A 22318-nucleotide genomic window follows, 5' to 3' on the forward strand; every position below is an offset into this window, starting at 1 on the left:
GAGAAAAATTATTCTAATGTATATCACTCTCCCTATCATTCATTTTGTTTAGCATAATACTTTCCATATCCATCCTTTTATATGCAAAATTCATGACTTCATTTTTCCTAACAGCTGCATAGTATTCCATTGTGTAGATGTAGCATGGTTTCTCCATCCACTCATCTGTTCTAAACCACTTGGGTTAGTTCCAGATTCTGGTTGTTGTGAATAGAGCTGCAATAAATATAGGAATGTAGAGGACTTTTCTGCATTGTGCTTTGGGGCCCCTAAGTTCTATTCCTAAAAGCAGTATTGCTGGGTTATGTGGAAGCTAATTTCTTGGTTTTTTGAGAAATATCCATATTGTTTTCCCAAAAAAGACTAGACCAGTCAAGATTCCCACCATCAGTGAATGAAAATCCCTTTCTCCCCACATATGCACCAGCACTGGTTGTTCTTGTTCTTTGTGATGTGTGTCAATCTCTGTGGTATGAGATGATACCTCATTATTTTGATTTGCATTTCCCTAATGGTTAACAATGTGGAGCAATTTTTCATGTACCTTTTGCTCATCTATATTTCTTCTTTGAGGAAATGTCTATGCATTTCTTTTTCCCAATATTTGATGGGGTTAGATGTGTTTTTCTTATTAAGCTCTACCAGCACCTTATAGATCTTAGATATTGAATCCTTTTCAGATGAGTATTAGGTGAATAGTTTCTCCCTTTACATGGGCAGTATTTGTATTCTAGTCATCATTTCCTTTGAGACACAGAAGCTTCTTAGTTTAATGTAGTCTCTTCTGTTAATATTTGCTTCCATTTGGTTGGTTAGTGGTATTTCATTCTTAAAGATGTTTTAGCTTTAATGTCATGGAGAGTTCTGCCTACATATTCCTCTTGGTTTCAGGTCTGATAACATGGTCTTTAATCTATTTCTATTTGACTTTTGTACACAGCATTAAAGAAAGATCTGAGTTCACTTTTTTACATGTAGTTTACCAGTTTTCCCAATACCACTTGTTGAAAAGACTTTCCTTGCTCAACTTCATATTTCTTGCCCTTTTATCAAAGATTAATTGATCATATATCTGAGAGTCTTTCTTTATTCCAATACCATGCTGTTTAATAACTTTCATTTTATAGTACAGTTGAACTTGGGGAAAGTGATGTTTCCCATTTTCTTTTTTCCAAGTATTGCTTTACTGTTCCATATGAATTTCAGAAGTATTTGATCTATTTCTTTGAAAAATGTTCTGACTATCCTAATAGGGATCACATTAAATTCTTATAATGCTTTAGGAAATATTGCCATTTTAACTCTCTTAATCCTCCTTTTCCATGAGCTGGAATCCCTTTCCTTAAGTCCTCTTCTATTTCAAAACTAGTTATCGTAACATATCTAAAAATAATATATTCTCTCTTTAATAATAATTACAGTTTTTCTTTCTTTTGATTTAGAAACCACACCCAAAAGTGCTCAGGGATTAGTCCTATCTCAGTGCTCTGAGACCACTCTTGTTGGTAATTGAGACCACTTGCAGTGCTGAGGATCAAACTTGGTTTGGCAAAATACAAGGCATGTGCCATGCCTTCAATACTATCTCCATACCTATCAGTTACTGATACTACTATTAGTTCACTGACATTGAGCTGTATTTTAGTTTGTTTGTTTTTTGGGTTTTTTTTTTTTGGCCTGTTATATGGTTTTTTCTTTTAAATAATTTTTATTTTGACCAAAGTGGATTACAAATCTTTCTCATTAATATTTTAGGTTCCCAAAATAAATAAATAAATAAACAAACAAATAAAGTTTAGTTGGGCCCGGAGAGATAGCACAACAGCGTTTGCCTTGCAAGCAGCTGATCCAGAACCAAAGGTGGTTGGTTCGAATCCCGGTGTCCCACATGGTCCCCCGTGCCTGCCAGGAGCTATTTTTGAGCAGACAGCAAGGAGTAACCCCTGAGCACTGCCAGGTGTGGCCCAAAAAACCACAAAAAAAAAATTAGGTACATAATGACATTGAATCAGGGGCATCCCCCCACCAATGTTGTTCTCCCTCCATCCCTATTCCCAGCATGCATCCCATATCATCCCCCTCCTTTACCCTGAAAAAAAAATCACAGGCAAAAAACCAAAAGAATAATTCAATAAACTGAGTGCATGCTTTGCATGTGGAAGACTCAAATTTGATCCCTGGTACCATATATGATTCCTAAGTCCCCTCAGGATTTATAGCTGATAGCAGAACAGAGTAAATAAGCCCTGAGAAGAGCCAGATGTGTGAAAAGAAAAATAAAGTATTACTCTAATATAATTTAAACTATTTTAAAAATGTTATTGTGATTCCATGATTTCTGAGCACATAGCCAGGAGGAACCCCTGAGCATCTCCGGGTGTGGCCCTAAAGCAAAAACAAACAAAAAATAAAATAAAATAAAATGGGTAGAGTATAACAATCAAAAATATAACCATCCATCATCTGCAAACTTTTCACTCTTTTTCCATATTAATTCCAATTATTCCTTCGGGTTTGGGTTAAGAAGAAAATCACCCAAGAAAGCCTCTTTTTACTGCCTCCATTTTAACTCTGGGCCTCCTGTCTACTCTGGATACCACCTCAGCACAGCTTATATATCCCTATAACTAGGTATTTACTTCTCAATCTCCCCTCTCTGCTCTAAATCCCTATGAGACTACGAATTTTGTTAGACATTGTATTTTAACACCTAAAACAGTGACTGGCATTACTTTTAATAAATTTATAATTAAATTTTCCTTATTCCTAATAATAAAATTATTTCCTTATTAATAAAAATTATTTTTGCTTTGTTTAGGGGCCATATCTGACAATGTTCAGGGCTTTGCAATCCTGTCTGGTGGATCCAGAGACAAATTTCAAAGTATTAGGCTTTGAAAATACAAATACTAAAGAATTGATTGCTAGAGAAAATAATTCTTATAGTAAATGAATAAAGTATCTTAACCCATCAAACAATCTGAATTGAATTGCAAAACAGTATAAATATCAACACTTGATATGCCTGTTAGGGAGTAAATGAGGAGTAACATTTAGAACATGTTAAAATATAACTCAACCAATCTTGCTTCAGTTATAAATCATTTTATCATTATCATTTGTATCTTCTGTAGTCTTCAATATAATATTCTGTAGTACTCTAGGTATTACTCATCTATACTATAAAGCCCTAAAAACTCCAACTTACCTGGACTCTTTATCATTGTCAGTGCACCAATTGCCACTCATAGACAAACTCATTTTGTCTATGACAAAATGACAAAAAGGTGACACACTCCACATCAAATTTCTTCCTTCTTACCACGCCTATAAAACTGTCCATCTTGCCAACTTTTAAAATAACAGTCATAGTTCACTTCCTCCACAATGACTCATGCATAAGAATCTAGCTCAGGCTTAACTGTATTGCATTCCTTCTACCATTAATTGATTCATCTGTGAGCATTTACTAATTCACTCATTTATGATACTGGTTTCATGTCAAAATCAGTACATAGAGTAGACTCTGCATGCTCATGAGATAAATGCATCCATACAACCACAAATGTTCACACTCAAACACTCTAAGTACCAGATTTTGTACAGATCTATGTTAGGATCTCAATAAAATTCAGGAGGGCTGAATATCTAAGAAGGGCTAGATAATTCTCTTAGGATTATTAATTATTTTTGATAGCGAGACACCAAAAATAAGTTTTAAAATATGAAGATAAACTCAGATAAAGTATCTGTATTTTATGGCAATTAAAAGATAAAAATAAAATCATCTTTGAAAAAATAGAATAGCCCAGTAGGAGAAGGTACAATGGCTCTATAAATAAGCTACTTGTAGAAATATCAGATTCTGACAAATAAAACCCTTAATTGCACTAATTAGTTGCAAATTAAAATAATAAAATGTTTTGCTTATTTCTCTTTCTTTGCAAAGATAATAGCTCTGATTTTCTTTTTTTTTTTTTTTTTTTTTTTTTGGTTTTTGGGTCACACCTGGCAGTGCTCAGGGGTTATTCCTGGCTCCAGGCTCAGAAATTGCTCCTGGCAGGCACAGGGGACCATATGGGGCGCCGGGATTCAAACTGATGACCTCCTGCATGAAAGGCAAACGCCTTACCTCCATGCTATCTCTCCGGCCCCTATAGCTCTGATTTTCAAACTCAATAGCACTCCTTATTACAAGTGTCTTACTATACAAATATTAACTGAGAGATCATTTAACAGATTAGGCCTTAGCCTTGCACACTGTAACCCATATTCAATCTCTGATACCACATAGTTTCCTGAGATCAGCAAGAGTGATTCTATAGGTACAAAGTCAGGAGTTAGAGCTGAGCAAAGCCTGCTATAAAATTAAAAAATAAATATGTTATTTATCAACAAGATGCAATGTATGATGAAAAAATGCCCAGGACTCCACCCACCACAAGAACATCTCAAAGACTCAATAGGGAAGCCTATATTCCTTTTATGTGTTTAATACCTCTATAATATCTCCTACTCTATTTATTCCCAAAAGAAGGTCAGCCTCATAAACAGCATTTTCCTTTAATGCCTTTTATTAAATGTATTTTTCTTCTATTATATATCTATATAGAAATAGATATCTTTTTTTTTTTTCTTTTCTCTCTTTCTTTCTACAACCTCACCTGTTTTGGTTCTGCCTGGTATGAAAACCTACAAGAAAAGTCTTGCCTGGGATAAAAGTTCAGATCAAAAGCAGGGCACAGATTATCATTCTTACCTCCAAATCTACCAGCAATATAATATGTTACCATATCCTTTTGCATAGGCACTCTAAATAAAGGGAAATATTATGCACAAAAACAAGCTGTTACCTATTAGGGATAAGAACCCATATTTATTAAAAATGTAGTGTCGCCTCCCACCATAAGCATGTGTCATGTATACCCAACATAGACTCCTAGTGAATGGACAGTAATTGTCCAACCCAGAACCCCAGATCCCAGACGTGAAACTGATACAGGTCCCAGCAACAGTACCAAGAACCAAACTTCTCCAGGGGAAACTCGGAATGCCGTCCCAGCACCAACTTGCACCAGTTTTAACATGACATCCTGACATGAGGAAATGGCAACAACTTGAGCTAAGAGAGGGTTGCCCCATCTCAGCACTTAATGGTATGATGCAACCAAGAGACATGTCATCCTTTGCCCTAAACAAAAACCAAAATTGCTATCTACAGAAGACTGACTTTGACAAATATCCACTGGACAGAACCTATCAAGGGGCCAATGAGGAAGTTACTAGCCTAGGCCTCAACCTAGGATTTGTACAAAAACCAAGATCTCTCCAGTGGTCTAGTTTTGACAACTGCAACTGAGCAGAACTTCTGCAACTATGCTGAAAGACTATACCCTAGGTTCTGTTCTAGGTTCTGAACAAAACCCAAGACCACTAATTGCAGAAGACTGATTACAACAGAAATGGAACAGAACTCCTAGAACCATAATGAAAAACTCTCTCCCAGCCTTCACTCTATGACCTACACAAATAAAAAGATCTCCAGCTACAGAGGTGAGATATCATCACCCACATCTGTCTGGAAAGTTTCCTGGCACCATAAAAAGACCTTGGGGTGTGCAAGTGAGTGAGCATGGAGCTGGTAGTTGTTCCCATAGCAGAATGCTTCAAGGGCAGAGAAACCCTGTACCTCTTAGGCCAAGGGAATTCCCACTGTAATTTTCCCTATATTTACCATGCCTATGCAAAAGAAGAAGAAGAAGAAGAAGAAGAAGAAGAAGAAGAAGAAGAAGAAGAAGAAGAAGAAGAAGAAGAAGAAGAAGAAGAAGAAGAAGAAGAAGAAGAAGAAGAAGGAGGAGGAGGAGGAGGAGGAGGAGGAGGAGGAGAAGGAGAAGAAGAGAAGAAGGAAGAAGAAGGAAGAAGAAGAAGAAGACGATGACGAAGAAGAAGAAGAAGAAGAAGAAGAAGAAGAAGAAGAAGAAGAAGAAGAAGAAGAAGAAGAAGAAGAAGAAGAAGAAGAAGAAGAAGAAGGAAGAAGAAGAAGAAGAAGAAGAAGAAGAAGAAGAAGAAGAAGAAGAAGAAGAAGAAGAAGAAGAAGAAGAAGAAGAAGAAGAAGAAGAAGAAGAAGAAGAAGAAGAAGAAGAAGAAGAAGAAATACAACTTTTTTTTTAAGAAGTTGCTGGTCTGGTTTTATTGTTTGTTTGTTTTTCCCTCTTTTTTTCTTTTTTTTTTATTTTCTTTTTCCATAGCTGATGGTTTTGGGTTTTGGCTTATTATGTGTTGATTCTTTTTGTAATCTTGTTGATACTCCCTTATTGTTTTTTGTTTCTGGTTGGTATTGTTTTACTACCTTTTTCTTCTTTTTCCCTTCCTTCTTATAAATGGATATTTAAAACACCTAGACAGACTCCTCCTAGGTTTTCTCTTTCTTTGTTTGCCTTTTTTTTTGCTTTTTTGCTTTTTTCCTTCTACTCCCAGGTGGTACCAAGGCCAGACAGTTGAATGTTCATTTGGTGGAAATAAAAACTGATCAGACATGAATACCAAATCTAAAGTCAACGACAACAGAATCGATACCCAATCTACAACAAGCTGTACAAGGGGAGAACAGTTGCACTAGCATTACAGGGTAAAGGAGAAAGATATGGGATGTATGCTGGGAACAGGAGTGGAGGGAGGACAACACTGGTGGTGGGTATGCCTCTCACTTATTGTCACTATGTGCCTCAAATATTACTGAGAGAATTGTAATTCACTTATATCACAATAAAATTTAAAAAACATATGTTGTTTATCAAATAAATATAAATAAAAATAAATAAGAGCACTAGTTTGAGTAACTTTTCTAAAGAACAATCTGAAAATACTAATCAATATAAGTAATATAATTATTTTGGTGAGAGGTTCTACCTCCATAAACAGCATCCTAGCAAAATAAAACTACACACACACACACACACACACACACACACACATATATATATATATATATCAAGGTTTGAACCTTGATATCCCATATGATCCCCCAAGCCCACAAGGAGTGCTTCCTGAGTGCAGAACCAGCAGTAACTCCTGAGCCTGAGTCTGGATGTGGTCCAAAACAAAACAAAGCAAATGGCTGGGACACCTGCTTTGCCTGTCAGGTCCAGGTTCAATCCCAAAATATCATGGTTCCCTGAGCAACAATGGGAGTTACCCCTGAGAACAGAGTTCAGAGTAGGCCCCAAGTACTTCCAACCATTTCCTTCCCCAAAAAATAATAAATTTTCAAGGGAAGAAAACATAATAAAACATTAGACATATATCATATATAAAAAGTGACTAACACAGTGCCCAAACAAAAGGAATCCTCAAGTCCATGTCTAATAAAAATAACTGCATTCTATTGTTTTTGTTACCTTATCTAGTTTGTCTCCCAAGAAGTAAGGAGTTTTGTTACCACTAAAGCTATTTTGTTCACCTGAATTTTTATAACATCGCACATATCCTTTGCTATTATACTTAAATAAGCAAACGTTTATCATCTCAGAAATTGAGAAAGGCCATACTTACAAAGCACACCCCCAAAACTCCGTGTTGCTCTCCTCTGAGCTCAGTGCTCTTCTCAGGCACGAAGGTCTGCCTCCTATCATTTCTTCATGAGGTGCAGGGCAAAAGGCCTAGTCAAGGAGATGAGGTTTGACTGCCCCTACACTCTGCCCCACCACCTACAGACAAATGAAAGAAGGGAATAAACCTCCATTTGTGCTTTGAATCTGAAAATCCACATACACACTTACTTCGTAGTGGTGGTTTATCCAAGGACAAAATGTTCATGAGACCAAGAAAAGTCCCACTGAACTAACAGGAATTCTTCACATTCAAGTGCCCAGCTAGTATACTCCTCACTATGGCTTCTTTTCATGTCCGAACTCCCTTTAGGCCACCAGATAATATTGCAGGGTATATAATAGTCCAAGTCAGTCAAGAAGCCTATACTGAAGCAAGTCTATCAGAAGGTAAACTAGACAGGTCATAAAATTAATATGAACTAAATCTATTAGTGGATACTTTAAAAAAAATTCTCCCACATTTAGCACTGCAAGTTCAGTACACTGTCTTTGTTAAAAACAGCTATAGAACAGAAAATTTTTCAGTTCTTTGTGACTTCCCTCGCTTGATGAAATCTTTAAGCAGCCATGGGAAGTTGCCCAGAAACAAGTGGTAAAGTCCGTAAGTAAAAAGAAATCCAGGGGCCAGAGCGGTGGTGCAAACTGTAGCGTGTTTGCCTTGCACGTGCTAACCTAGGATGGACCGAGGTCGATCCCCCGGCGTCCCATATCGTCCCCAAGCCAGAAGCGATTTCTGAGCACACAGCCAGGAGTAACCCCTGAGCAGCATTGGGTGTAGCTCAAACCCTGCCCCCCCCAAAAAAATAGAAAGAAAAAAGAAAAGAAAGAAACCCAAAAAGCTATCCACATGTGACTTCAAGGAGGAAATAAACATTCTGAAGGAGTTCATCAAGGCAAGCTGTCAGCAAGCCAAAATCAAGACAATAGAATCAAGGGACCTAAATGTTAACTAAACTCAAAGGGGCCTGTTAAGACCAGGGGGAAAAGGTGGTGGAATAAGATGCACTCTGATTACGTTGGTGGCAGGAAGTTGACACTGGTGGTAGGAAGGACCCTGACTCACTGTATATCTGAAATTCAACTATGAAAAAACATGAAGGGCTCTTGATCACAATTGTTTCAATAAAATTAAATCAAATTTAAAAAAACTGTCAAGGTGACCCTGGTTGGTCAATGGCAGAGAAATAGTGCTGTGAAGACACAGTGTCTGTGCCTAATTCATTCTACTAGGAAAGTGGCCTCTTCACCCACTAAGATGAATCAGACACAGCTTAATTTGTATATAGCCAAATTTGTCCATGCATGCCACTGTGAAACTGCCAGCATTTTCCTCAAGTACTTCGAGAGTATTTAATTCTTGAGCTGTGGCCAGTTTGCACAGACAGGTGCTATAAATATAAAACACCAGATCTTGAACACTATACCCATCTCTCTCTATAATTCTTTAAGGATACAAAATATTGGGTCGGAGAGATAGCACAACGATAAGGTGTTTGCCTTGCATGTGGCTTACCCGGGAGGCACCCGGTTCATTCCCAGCATCCCATATGATCCCCCAGTCTGCCAGGGGCTATTTCTGAGTGCAGAGCCAGGAGTAACCCCAGAGTGCCGCTGAGTGTGGCCCAAAAACCAATCAATCAATCAATAAGTAAAGTTTAAAAAACAAAAGGATACAAAATATCTCATAGTTTCATATTGACTACATGCAGGAAGAAAAACAATTGGATATTCTGTGCAAAATCAATGACTCAAATTCATTTCAGCATGTTCTTTGACTTGTCTACTTAGAAGCTAGGAAAGTCCAACTTCGGTGTGTGGCTCACCATGGTATTTCTATGAGAAAAATCGCAGCTCTGCCCAAAGAAGGAAAAATAGAGACATCCTGACTATTTCCAATATTCCAGGCTCTGTGCAAGATAGTTCACCTAATTAATACTCAGGTACAGCCTGTCTGTACAAGACATCTCCAGAAAAAAGAAGGAACACCATCAAAATAAAAATGATTCAATTTAATGTCCTAATGCTACAAAATCAAATAAGGGCCTTCCACGACCTAACAGCAAATTCCATCTTGGCACAGAAATACAGGTCATCGAGGAAGCTTCCAGTGATCACAGACATCAGGGGAAGGGTGAGACGTTGAGTTCTATCCCAGGACTTGGCTTGTCAAAACCAATCCTTGACAGCTAGAGCTGCTAGCAGCAGAACCAGAGGCTCTCAAAAGCAGGACAACAAATAGCAAATCCCCCTTGTAACTTGACCAAGACCAGACGGAGAACACTTACTCTGAGAGGCTGGGAGGGTGACAGCAAGCAGACCCCAACCCATGGGGACTCACACCACCCACCCACGGTCTTGCAATCTTGTTGTCCCCACCCAGGGATGAGAGGAAATGAGACCTAAACGTCTCTAACAGGGAAGTAGTGCCAAAGAGAGAAGGGGGTGCATTTGGGGAGGCACCTGAGATGAGAAGAGGATCCCAGCTCCTTATTGCCGGATCATTGCCAAGGTCTCCACCCGGCTCCCCGCAGCCACCAGCAAGCCCGAAGTGCAACTGACCAGACGCGGTGGAGCAACCGACTCGGCTCACCCCAGACTCGCAGCTATGGCAACTTGAACTAGCCGCCCAGCCTCAGCCAGTGCACTAGACCCTGCTGGTACCGCTTTGCCCTCTGGGAGTTGTAGTCTATTTTGTCCTCAAAAATAAGGAGTGACTATAGCCGCGCCACCACAAGAAAAACTGCAAGTCCCAGGATGTCATACGACTGGCCTTCCAAAGGCTTTCCCGGAAGAAACTGGATTAGCTGTTTTAAGTGTCACTGGGCTGTGCCCTCTTGCTTACTGGGTGGTGGTGGTGTTGTTTTTTAAAGCACCAGTAATTGCTATAAGGAGACAAACTTCACATAATTCGAAAGTAGCGTTGGCAGTGATTGTAGTTTTAATTAGAAAAGTCTAAAATATTTACTTAAAAAAACACCTAATTGCAACAGTAATAATGTTACTCCTTAGGGAGCAGCAAAGCCTACTTGTCAGCAGTAAATTAAATCCTTTTTTTTTTTTTTTACCAGAACCCAATGTCCAAAGGCTAAAAAAATATTCTTAGAACTGGGAGGGATCCAAGGCAATTATGTAGTCGAACCTTTCAAAGGCCTAAACAAGTAAGTGAATAGCTACTTAAGGAGTTTATTAATGGCAAACCAAAAATAGAATATAAAGCTGTAGATTGCAGGATGTCATCACTTTCATTTTAAAACATAAAAAGACATTTTTTTCACTTAGAAAAAAAATAATTCAATCACAGAAAGTTAATAAAAACCTCAACAAAGAATTGAACTTAGAAAAGTTTGGCAAGTGAAAATCAGATTTATAACCTGACTGCTCTGTAGTCTTGCTCTGCAAAAAAGGCATTGATCTTTCCTCCACAAATATAAAAGTTTATCTATGAAAGCCATTCTACAAGAGTAGATCATGGGCTTACTGTCCTATTAATTCTGTTCTGTAATTATATTTCACAACAGGTTCCATTCATCTCAAGAACTCTAAGCCCTAGAAACCGGGCCTAACCTTTTAAAACTTTCCCCTCTCTTCACAACTTTCCCACACTTCCAACACTCCCTCCCCAATTTTGTCTATTTCACATTTCATAAATAACAGAATTTTTAAATACTAAAATAATTTAATTTTTTCTGGCCAACAGAAAGGGCAGAATTATTTCCTATCCAACTTGAACATAAAAATAATTATTTTTGCTACATATTTTCAGTCATCAATTTCCAAGATTCTTGCTCAGGTTGTACTCAAAACAACACTACATCTGATATGATACAAGTTCATTCAATAAAAGCTATAAATTAGCATCCCATATGCACACAGAAGCAGTAAAATAATTGCTTTGACATTTTAATTCCTCAAAGTAATTTATACAATTATTTCAACAGATGTATGCTGAGACTTTCTTGGCATCAGGCATTGTATCAGATACTGAATATACAATTAAAATGAAGAGATAAATAATATAACTTTTGCTCTCAGACTTCTCAGAGTCAAAAGAGGGAAATAACTTTAAAACAGTTTATTTTAAATATGGGTGATAAATGTCTGCATAAATTTCCAGAAATAGAATAAAAAAGAAAATTTGTTGAGGAAGTCATATATATAGACAACTGCAAAAAGAAAGACTTCCCCAAAAGTTCATACGAGAATATCTTTTGGATTTTCACTATTCATCTGCCCTTTGGGGCCAGCCAAACTTTTGGCACATTGGATCTAGCACTTCTTTCAACACTCTGATACTCCAGCACTCTGAACCACTAAGTGCAAAGATCAATGAGGAAGCTAAAAAAGACATCTACTGTGGGGGATATGGAAAGAAATCTTAGCAAATCTCCAAGTCCACCCAAACACCTGAACCTTATAGATGAGGACCTAAATTCAATGCTTAATGGTTTAGCAATGAAAATAAAGGAGTCACTAGTCTGTAAAATTAAGAAAGCTATAAATGAACAATTCAACCAACTCAATGAAAAACTATTTCAGAAGATGAAAGAACCCATACAAATGAAACTGAAGGAACTAAAAAAACATGTTAGCAAGCCATAATAGTAGAATTACACAGGTGGAGAATCGTGTGGACAAATTTGAAGACAAATTACAAGCCAGCAGTGATAAAGGATTCAAAAAAAAAAAAAAAAAGAAGAGACAAAACCCTGAAAGAAAACATAAGGTACTTAATGAACAAAGCCAAGAAAAATAATCTCCGAATTATAGGAATTCTAGAAGGGAAAGAAATCAGGGAAGGGGAAGAACAAGTAGTGAAGGAGATAATAGAGAACTTTCCCACTGTTGGGCTTTTTTAAAGAGGTTTCTCTACAGGCAAAAAGAGTGAAAGAAAAAAAAAAAAAAGACCAAAACAGATTAACACCAAGACATTAAGTAATTCAAATAACAAAAACAAACAACAACAACAAAAAAAAAAACACAGAGAGATCAACTCTTTAAAGCAGTAAGGGAGAAACAGCATAAGAATCAAGCATGATCTTCCATTTGAAGCAATCCAGTCAAGGAAAAAAGTGGAATAACATATTCAAAGTACCGAATGAAAGAAACTTTCAACCAAGGGTCTACTACCCAGCGAAACTTTTATGTACATGGGAGAAAGAAATAAAAACATTCTCAGACAAAAAAAGAACTCACAAACTACACTAACCAAACTAACCCTAAATGAGCTACTCAAAGAGCAATTACACAAACCAAATTCCCAATTGTAACAACAAAAACCCTACACAATATAAATGGTACAACAGCCCTTTCTGTCAATAGTTTCCTCAAATGTCAATGACTTAAACTCTCTCATCAAGAACAGATACAGCGATTTAGATTGATCAGGTGTGCAATAAATTGCTCTTTATAGATGTCTGTATTAATGTTCTAATGCTTGGGGCCGGAGCAGTGGCACAAGCTATGGGGCGTTTGCCTTGCATGCACTAGCCTAGGATGGTCTGCGATTCAATCCCCCAGAGTCCCCTGTGGTCACCCAAGCCAGGAAATTTCTGAATACATAGCCAGAAGTAACCCCTGAGCATCACTGGGTATAGCCCCAAAACCAAATAATAATAATAATGTTCTAATGCGTTTATCCACAAAAATGGGCACAGAAGCCATGAATTCCCACTATAGTGCTCACTATAAGTAATTTTAATGTCTTAATTTTACTATATCTATAATAACTCCTTGATATTTTTTTCCAGAGTGGTGCTTGGAGATGGAGAGATAGGTTGCTCACCCCGGTTCCACATAGCAATGCTATACTAGATTAGACTCAGAAGACAGGGATCATTATGATAATGTCAAAAATTAACATACAAAAGTTAACATAACAACAAAATTTTAATCTATTCATTTTCTATTAGATTATACCTGCTAATGTAATCTAATATTCATAGATATCAATAGAATATGCAATATCAATAGAATATGCAACTGCATGCCATGAACTCCTATTACAGAGCTCATTCATTGAATATGTTACCGTAATCTGCTCTCAATTTTAGGTAGTTTACCATTATACCATAATGCTCATGATTTTAGATTGCTTTTAGGAAAGGAACCTGCATGCTCAAGACACACTAGACAATATTTCATGGTGTGGACTTCTCTTACAGTGCTCATTACCATAATCTCTTAGTTTTCTAAACTTAAAAATTATTATTGCTTTTAAGAATGCTCTATACACAATCTAACCCATGAAGCCTTTCTTCAGTAAAGTTTACCCTCACCAATCATGACTGGCCTAACAAGGGTCCTCAAACTTTTTAAACAGGGGGCCAGTTTACTCTCCCTCAGACCATTGGAGAGTCTTACTATAGTAAAAACAAAACTTATGAACGAATTCTTATGCACACTGCATATATATTATTTTGCAATGAAGAAACAAAACAGATACAAATACAATATGTGGCCCGCGGACCATAGTTTGAGGACCACTGGGACCTTTCCATCTGACTTGTCAGTTTTATTTTTTTAAGCATTCTGTCCAACTTCACCTGGGTCAGCTTTTCGACTGTAATCCATGGATCGATCCTCAGTGTCTATGTGTGTGCATGAGTGTATGTGTTGGCCACCTCAATGTCTGTCTAATACCCATCTGTAATATACATAATGTATGACTGTTGTATAGTACCTTTTCCGTTATATATAACCCATCCTTCCCTTCTTTGCTTACCACCTTACAAATTATTTTCTAACCTTTCACTCTCACCCCCACCTGTTATTTCACCCCATTTAACCCTTTTTACCCTCAATTCTTAACTCATCAGGAAGCAGAATATTTCCCCCCACCCAAGCCAGCTGCCAACAGGCTCCCAAAGTGAAAGATAGATTCTCAACCTGAAAAGAAGCTGCCACTGCCTCTGCTGCTGATTTGCTATCAGTGGCCCTTTTCCCCTCAACTTCCTTCACTGCGGACTGTTGCTCGATGCCAGATTCAGTTTCTGAGAAGCCTACAGCTGAGGACATTTACTGATATCTGACTGCCGGAAGTCATTATTTAAACTTCACAAGACCAAATCACAGGCTGAAGCTGTGATCTGGATTTTATCCCCCCACCCCAGACTATTTCAAAAGGGAACATGTGTATCTCCTTTGAATATTTCTTTAGATGTATTTCTTTAATAAATATAACCCTTACTGTATATCTTCCTAATAGGTGAATGGGTATAACCCTTACTATCTATCTTTTTATGTAGCATATTTTTAGGATCTATTTAGTAGGGAATTCTAGTAGATAAGTTTCTCTGGTCTTCTGGGTTCATGTTAGAACCCATTCCTAGGGATTGTTAAGCTTGTTATTTTTTACCCCCATTGCACCAGTAATACCATGTGGTATTGTTCCTTTTTTGCATAGGCACATAAAAATGGGGGAAATATTACATGTACAAACAAGTTCTTATCTAATAGAGATAGGAACACATAAATTTTATATTGCAATGGGATCTTACACCCTGAACACTTGGCATAGTGGCTTGGCTTAGGCACACACTTTTTTTTGTAATTTTTTTATCTCTTTAAAATAAAGAGAGCTTACTTCTATTATTGTATTAACGACTTTATTGGAGATACAATAATTTCCACAAATATACTTGATATTGTACTGTGGTGTACCCCAAGACCCGCCCATATCTGGGAGGAGTTTTGGGAACCGGATAATAGGTGTAACTACCTGCAAGACCTCCCATTTCTGGGAGGGGTCTGGAAAAGGATAGATAAACCTCTGAGCCAGGGGATTCGGGCTTTTGGCCGTTTCTCTCTTGGCCCGGCTTGGCTTCCTGGCTTTTGGATCTTTGGGCCGCATGGAGCCCAAAGGGAAGATGGCTAACAGGAGATAAGATGCAGGGCTAGCAAAATATAGCTGTGCTTGAAAGGTTGACATAGGCCACACACCTGTGGTGGCAAGGGCATGAATAAAGATGATTCTTCCTGATGGCTGCGTGTGAGTGAGTAATTTCACCTGGGCCTGGAACTCGCCGGCTGCATGGAGGTTGCAGAGCCATGTGGGCTGGATGGCATCATCCACCATCCAGCCCCATCGTTAATTATTTAATGCAACATTGTACTTTCTCTTTTTTCTTTTTTTCATTTCTTCCCATTTATTTTTTTAGTTTTTCTTTCTATTTTCTACTTTTCTCAATAACTTTGCTTTCCCTTATCTTGAAACAAATGTATTATAAGTTCTGACAACTATGTGATGCATTTTCTTTAAATAAAAACAATTTTTTTAAAAGTTTATACAATCTTAAGCTGTATGTGTTAAAGCTGATATAACACAACCTCTTTTCAGGTTTATTTAAAGAACTGGATTCAATTTTATGGATGCCTTTTTTTTTTTTTTTACTTTGAGTTACAGCCAATGGTACTCAGGAGATATTCCTGGCTCTATGCTCAGGGGTTATTCTTGGTGGTACTCAGGGGACTATAGGAGATGCTGGGGATCGAACCTGGGTTAGCCACAAGAAAAGAAAAAATGTCCTCACAGAGGGTTGCTTTCACTTCACCTTTTATATTCTGATATTTACAAAAATATCAGTGTTTTCTTAAATGATGGCTGCCATTAGATTGCCTGGTCATGAAGAATATGGACATGATGTACTTCACTATCAAAAAGTATCAGCTCTCTGTGATAAATATTTTGTCTTAGTAATCTAATGTAATATTTTCTGTATGCACAACTGATTTTACATATGAAAATGACTCAAATATATATGCAGGCATGTAAATAAATTATTAACTATGATGCTAGAATTTGTACAGAGTATTCATAGAATGTAAACATAGTAACCCTAATAGAACCAAAACCAAAAAGAAGCAGATAAGCATGTCCTCATGAGGATGAGGGTCAAAAGGGTAGGCTTGTAGTTAATGGAGAAAATCTTATGTCCATAGAATATCCAGCCTCCATTCCAATAAATTATATTGATAGCAAGAACCTACATGTCCCTCCAATTGCATTAGAGGAGGATAGTTTTTCAATGAGTGCTACCCACATATACACAGAAATTATGTAGCATAAGCAATGATATCTGTACTATTAAACATTATCTAGTTTCATTTATCTATCATAGATCACAAAGTTCCATTATAATATCACAAGAAACATATAGGTCATAAAAAGGAAAGTGGAGCTCTAAAGCTCCTTACAGGGTAGGGGAGAAGTCATCCTGATTTATTAGAATGAATGGAACTATAAAAAATTCCCTCTGAACCAAGACATTCGAAAAAACCAATCTCATTTCCACAGTGTGAATCAATCTTTAGGGGTTGTTGACTTCTTCTCTATCAAGTTTTCAATCTAACTGCAAGCCAAAAAAAAAGACCAAATAAAAAAAATATTGCAAAGATGAGACTGTCCACTACTCCAAGAGCCACCTTTAGCAGTTTGTATAGAACTACTGTTAATCCCACAGTATTCCTTTGAGTATCACACTTGGTATCACACTTAATAGTGATTAAGGGTATCACAAATATGAAACACTAAAACACTAGGTCAAAATGAACATATTTTTGTTTTTTATAACAAAAACCATAAAACATTTTTATTTTAGTTAAGTTACTTGCTTATGCTACATTCCAAGTGGGACTTTCAAAAAAATAAGAAAGAGACAAAGCATATAAAGAAAACCACAACTAAATGACAATTTCTGATATCTGGATCATACTGATTGATTTTCTACCAAAAAGGGGAAGATATGTGGGGAAATAAGTAATAACAGAACAAAATATTCAAGCCAAAGTCAACGATAATAGAATCAAGGGGCCTAAATTTCAACAATCTTAACTAAAAGAAGCCTGTTACGCTGACAGGCCAGGGCAAAGGTTGGTGGGTAGGATGCACCCTGGGTCCATTGACAAAGAGAGGTTGACATGGTGATAGAAAGAGTCTAGACTCATTGTAAATCTAAAACTCAATTATGAAGGACTCTGTAGATCACAATTGTTTCAATAAAATAAAATAAAATAAGGTTTGGGTGAGATATTAGGGACAGAACAATAGTATAGTGAATACTATACTATTGCCTTGCATGTGGCCTACCTTGGTTAGTCCCCTAAGACCCACCTATAATGATTCCTGAAGCATAAAACCAGAGGTAAGCCCTGGATGTGTCCTTAAACAAACAAACAAAATATGTTAAAGGGTTTTTATTAGATATTCTCTTAGGTTTTTTCTCTTAGGTTTCTCTTAGATTTCTGGTAAGATTTTCTTATCTAATGTTTGCATTTGCCTCAATTTAAAATGTATGCCAAGGAAAGAAAATTGCCTTATTAGGCCTGAAACAGTTTAGGGGAGAAGGCACTCGCTTTGCAAAGCAATCAACCCTGATTTAATCCCAAGCACTATCAGGAGTGATTCCTGAGCACAGAATCAGGAATAAACTGAGCATTGCCTAGTATGACCCAACGAAATGAATAAAAATTGCTTTACTGATTATCATAGCAGTTTGTATAGCACACTATTAAGCATGGTTTTCCTAAAGGCTTGTTTCAATTTACTAAATTGAAACTGATAAGTATAGGACATCTTAGCTATGTCATGACTGACACAAATTCAATCATGCTGTTTAAATGTTGATTAAAATGTTATAGATTTAAGCATGTTTCTTACTCTCCCACCAGAATAAAACAAACAAAAAAGACTGGTAAAAAATATGAAACCATAGGTTTCCAAGCAATGGACTTAAAACAAAAGACAATGAGATCAGAAAAACAGGAAAGAGATTAGTTTGATTATTGATTCACTTTATTTCCTTCAGAGTGTGCCCAGGCTATGTACACTCATAAAAGGAAAGAGAAGTTAGGTAGAGTCCAAATGATGTTCTTAATTTGGAAGATAGAGTTGACTCTGGCAAGATCAATGTAGCTGGAGTTTGCAGGACAAACTAATGGCAAAGAAAGTTTTATCAAGGGGCCGGGAAGATGGCGCTAGAGGTAAGGTGTCTGCCTTTCAAGCGCTAGCATAGGACGGACCGCAGTTCATCCCCTGGCGTCCCATGTGGTCCCCCCAAGCCAGGGGCGATTTCTGAGCATATAGCCAGGAGTAACCCCTGAGCGTCAAATGGGTGTGGCCCAAAAAACAAAAAAAAAGAGAAAGTTTTATCAAGAGAAAACTCCTGAAACCTTAAAAGACTGATTATGCAGCAAAGCTACCCAATTCACATCACCACATATCAGAATTACATTCAGGCTGAAGAAAGAAGAACTAAGTAAGATTGGAAGGGAAAACACACATCACTTGGGGCCGGAGAGATAGCATGGAGGTAAAGCATTTGCCTTGCATGCAGAAGGTCATTGGTTCGAATCCCGGCATCCCATATGGTCCCCTGAGCCTACCAGGAGCAATTTCTGAGTGTGGAACCAGGAGTAACTCCTGAGCGCTGCCGGGTGTGACCCAAAACACACACACACACACACACACACACACACACACACATCACTTGATATCATTAGAATGCCTCCTAATTAATAAGGCACTAAATAGAGCACTCAGAAGAAACATACCTCAGAAATTTGTGGGAAATCATCCTCATCACAAAACCCTCAAGGTCAGGATAGTTCTCTGGACAAAACAGTTTAAGTCTTTCAGAATAGAAAAAGCCAAGCAGGTATGGACCCAGATGGAATTAAATAGTTAAGAGTCTTATAGATAGAGGATGACATAGACAAAACAGAATAAGAAATTGTCACAACTGTATATGTTAAAAGTGCCTGGTTATTGGTTAAACTGCTTTAAAAGGAAAATGCCAGTTGATTATTCATTGTGGACATCTATGAAAAAATTTTATACAAAATTTTAGCAAACCTAAACTTAAAATATTAAAAAAAATGCATCATAGGAGCCGGAGAGATAGCATGGAGGTAAGGCATTTGCTTTGCATGCAGAAGGTCGGTGGTTTGAATCCCAGCATCCCATATGGTTCTTCGAGCCTGCCAGAAGCAATTTCTGAGCATAGAGCCAAAAGGAACCCCTGAGCACTGCCGGGTGTGACTCACAAACAAAACAAACAAACAAACAAACAAATGCATCATAACAAAATGGGTTTTATCCATTAAGTCCCTTCGACAGCCTATAAGCTAAGAATATTTTTACATTTATAATTCACTGTATTAGGTGAGAAAAAGAAAATAAAAACAAAACAAGACTGTATGTGGCCCCCAAAGTCTAATATATTTACTGACTAGTTCTTTACAGAAGTTATCAGCTCATTTAAAAGTACTTGTTGTTCAAGCTAAAGACTGTATGCGTACACATTTTTCCTCTTTTTTTTTAATCTCTATTTGGGGGGGGGGTCAACATTTTGCCACACCTGGCTGTATTTATAACTTACTCCTAACTCTTTGCTCAAGGTTCACACCTGGTGGGTCCCCGAGAGATCATTTGGGGTACTGCATCTTCTCTTCCATCTGTCTCCTTTTATAAATTGTGGAATAGTATTGTTTATCATATGCTTGCATTGCTGTTCATCCACCCAACTACTGGAAAGGCATTTGCATGACCTTAAGCTTCATGGTGGCTAGGAAGAAACCTAACAATTATTGAAATATACACTTACTAACTGTATTACTAGTCTTGGAGATGTTGGTAGATGTACAACAATCTTCATTTACCTCGCAGATAAGTAAGCAGAGAGCTTTATAATGCTTGAAAACTCCTCCTTTTTCTAATCATCATTCTTTTTTTTTAAATTTTTTTTATAAATCTTTATTTAAGCACCATGATGACAAGCATGTTTGTAGTTAGGTTTCAGTCATAAACAGAATACCCCCCTCCACCAGTGCAACATTCCCAGCACTAATGACTACACAGTTTTCCCTGACAGTTCCATTTACATAAATGGAACCATATAGAATTTGGAGATTGCCTTATTTTACACCAAGATTAGTAAACTGTTAAGGTAAATGAATGCAATGAGATGTTTGCTCTCAGACGATCTTTGGGGCTCAATGCATTGGGAAGAACAACAAACTCTTGTCCACTTCAATATTTCTTTTCCTTTTCACGTTCTGTGTGTGTGGGGGGGGAGGTTTCTGGCTCAGTAAAATGCCAGGGCAAGGCAGAACTTACATGCCAACTTCAAATCCGTGTGCCAAAGCGGATTAAGATCCAGAACTCGTCCTGCCTTCCCGCTTTTCCACAGCAGATGGCCCCAAAACCCAGCCGCTGACCGGCTTGGCCGCCTCCCGGGCTGCAGTGTGAGCCACTGGCCGCCAGATGACTCCTGTTGGCAATTTTTGCGCCAGGGTAGCCGCGTTCGCGCTAAAACGACTAGGAGGCTGGCACTAAAGTTGGGGGTGCAAGAAGGCTCAACCAGGGGTATCGCTTTCCGCCTTAGCCCGCGCCTCAAACTGGCCAGCAAAAAGTAGCTGCCTCCGACTGTCTCTGCACAGGCGTCTCAAGCTTGCGGGTGCAGAAATTCTTTGCAGAGAATTCGCCTGTCCTGGGACAGTCCGTTGCGCGCGAACTTTTCCCTGGATGGAGAGAGCATGCCACTAGGATGCAGCAGCGGACCCTAGTTTTGTTTTTGTTTGTTTTTGTTTTGGGGCCACACCCGGTGACAATCAGGGGTTACTCCTGGCTATGCCCTCAGAAATCGCTCCTGGCTTGGGGGGTCCAGATGGGACGCCGGGGAATCGAACCCAGGTGCGTCTTAGGTTCGCGCGTGCAACGCAGACGCCCTATCGCTTGCGCCACCGCTCCGGCCTCAGGACCTCATTTTTTTTAGGGGGACTTTCACTCTGGAAAAGGAGGCTCAAGGGTTTTCGAGGCTAAGCATGGAAATTGGAGAGAGCCAAAGAGGGGGAGCGCTCGGGGTAGGTTGGGAAGGCGACCCGACGAACCAGACCTAGTTTAGGGACCAGGGAACAGATCAGACGGGCTTCGTGGCTCCGGGTCATGAAAGGGAAGCCAATAGGCGTGTTTGGATCGAGTTGCCCTGGGAGATAGAGCACTCGAGAGCCCCACTTTTCTCCTCTCCAGCCTCCTCTTCTGTGCTGAAGTCACAACCCCAGCGAGCCTCCCATCCCTCCCGCCCCCTTCAGCTGGAGGCGCACAGGGCTGAGAATGAAGAAGCGAGAGTCTAGGATGAAGACTTAGAACCGGGGGACTAGTGCAAAATGAAGTGGGTCCCCCTGCTGCAGCTCGCGCTGATCCTCGCCCTGCCAGGAGCCCTGGCGGGCAAGGGGTGTGCATCTCCTCCCTGTGAGTGCCACCAGGAGGAAGACTTCAGAGTCACCTGCAAGGACCTCCACCGCATCCCCAGCCTACCGCCCAGCACGCAGACTCTGTGAGTAGCTGCCAGGTGCGATCTAGGAGCTGCTGGAAAGATAGAGAGAATGCAACAAGTACCTCAAAATAGAACAAAAAGTCTAACATGGTGATTGTGGCGGTGGTGGTGGGGTGAGTGTATGTGTGTGTAAGTGTGTGTTTGTGTGCATCTGTGTGTGTGTAAAAAAATGGATAATGAGTCTGAATTGTTCCAACTTGGAGTTGCTGGTACCAAGTTTTTTCTAGCACAGTAAAGATAACAAAAACGTTGATAAGAGTGTGAAGTGTTTTTTGTTTTTTGTTTTTTCTAAAGCACTGTCATTATTTTCATTTCTGCCCAGTTCTAATTCTGGCTGAATTTTAGTTTTACTTGAGAAAATAAGACTAAGCAACTTAA

The 22318-nt window shown here is 38.6% G+C and overlaps 1 protein-coding gene across 1 annotated transcript in view; it reads left to right on the top strand.

The window, feature by feature from the left end:
• Window positions 1–21770: 21770 nt before the first annotated feature.
• Window positions 21771–22318, top strand: part of TSHR (thyroid stimulating hormone receptor) — a 165586-nt gene continuing 165038 nt past the window's right edge. The window contains exon 1 of the mRNA XM_049770370.1: window positions 21771–21940. Within this exon, the coding sequence (XP_049626327.1) occupies window positions 21771–21940 (170 nt within the window). The remainder of the gene's footprint in view (window positions 21941–22318) is intronic.

This window comes from Suncus etruscus, chromosome 3 (genome assembly GCF_024139225.1).
Source record: "Suncus etruscus isolate mSunEtr1 chromosome 3, mSunEtr1.pri.cur, whole genome shotgun sequence".
Lineage (NCBI taxonomy): Eukaryota > Metazoa > Chordata > Mammalia > Eulipotyphla > Soricidae > Suncus > Suncus etruscus.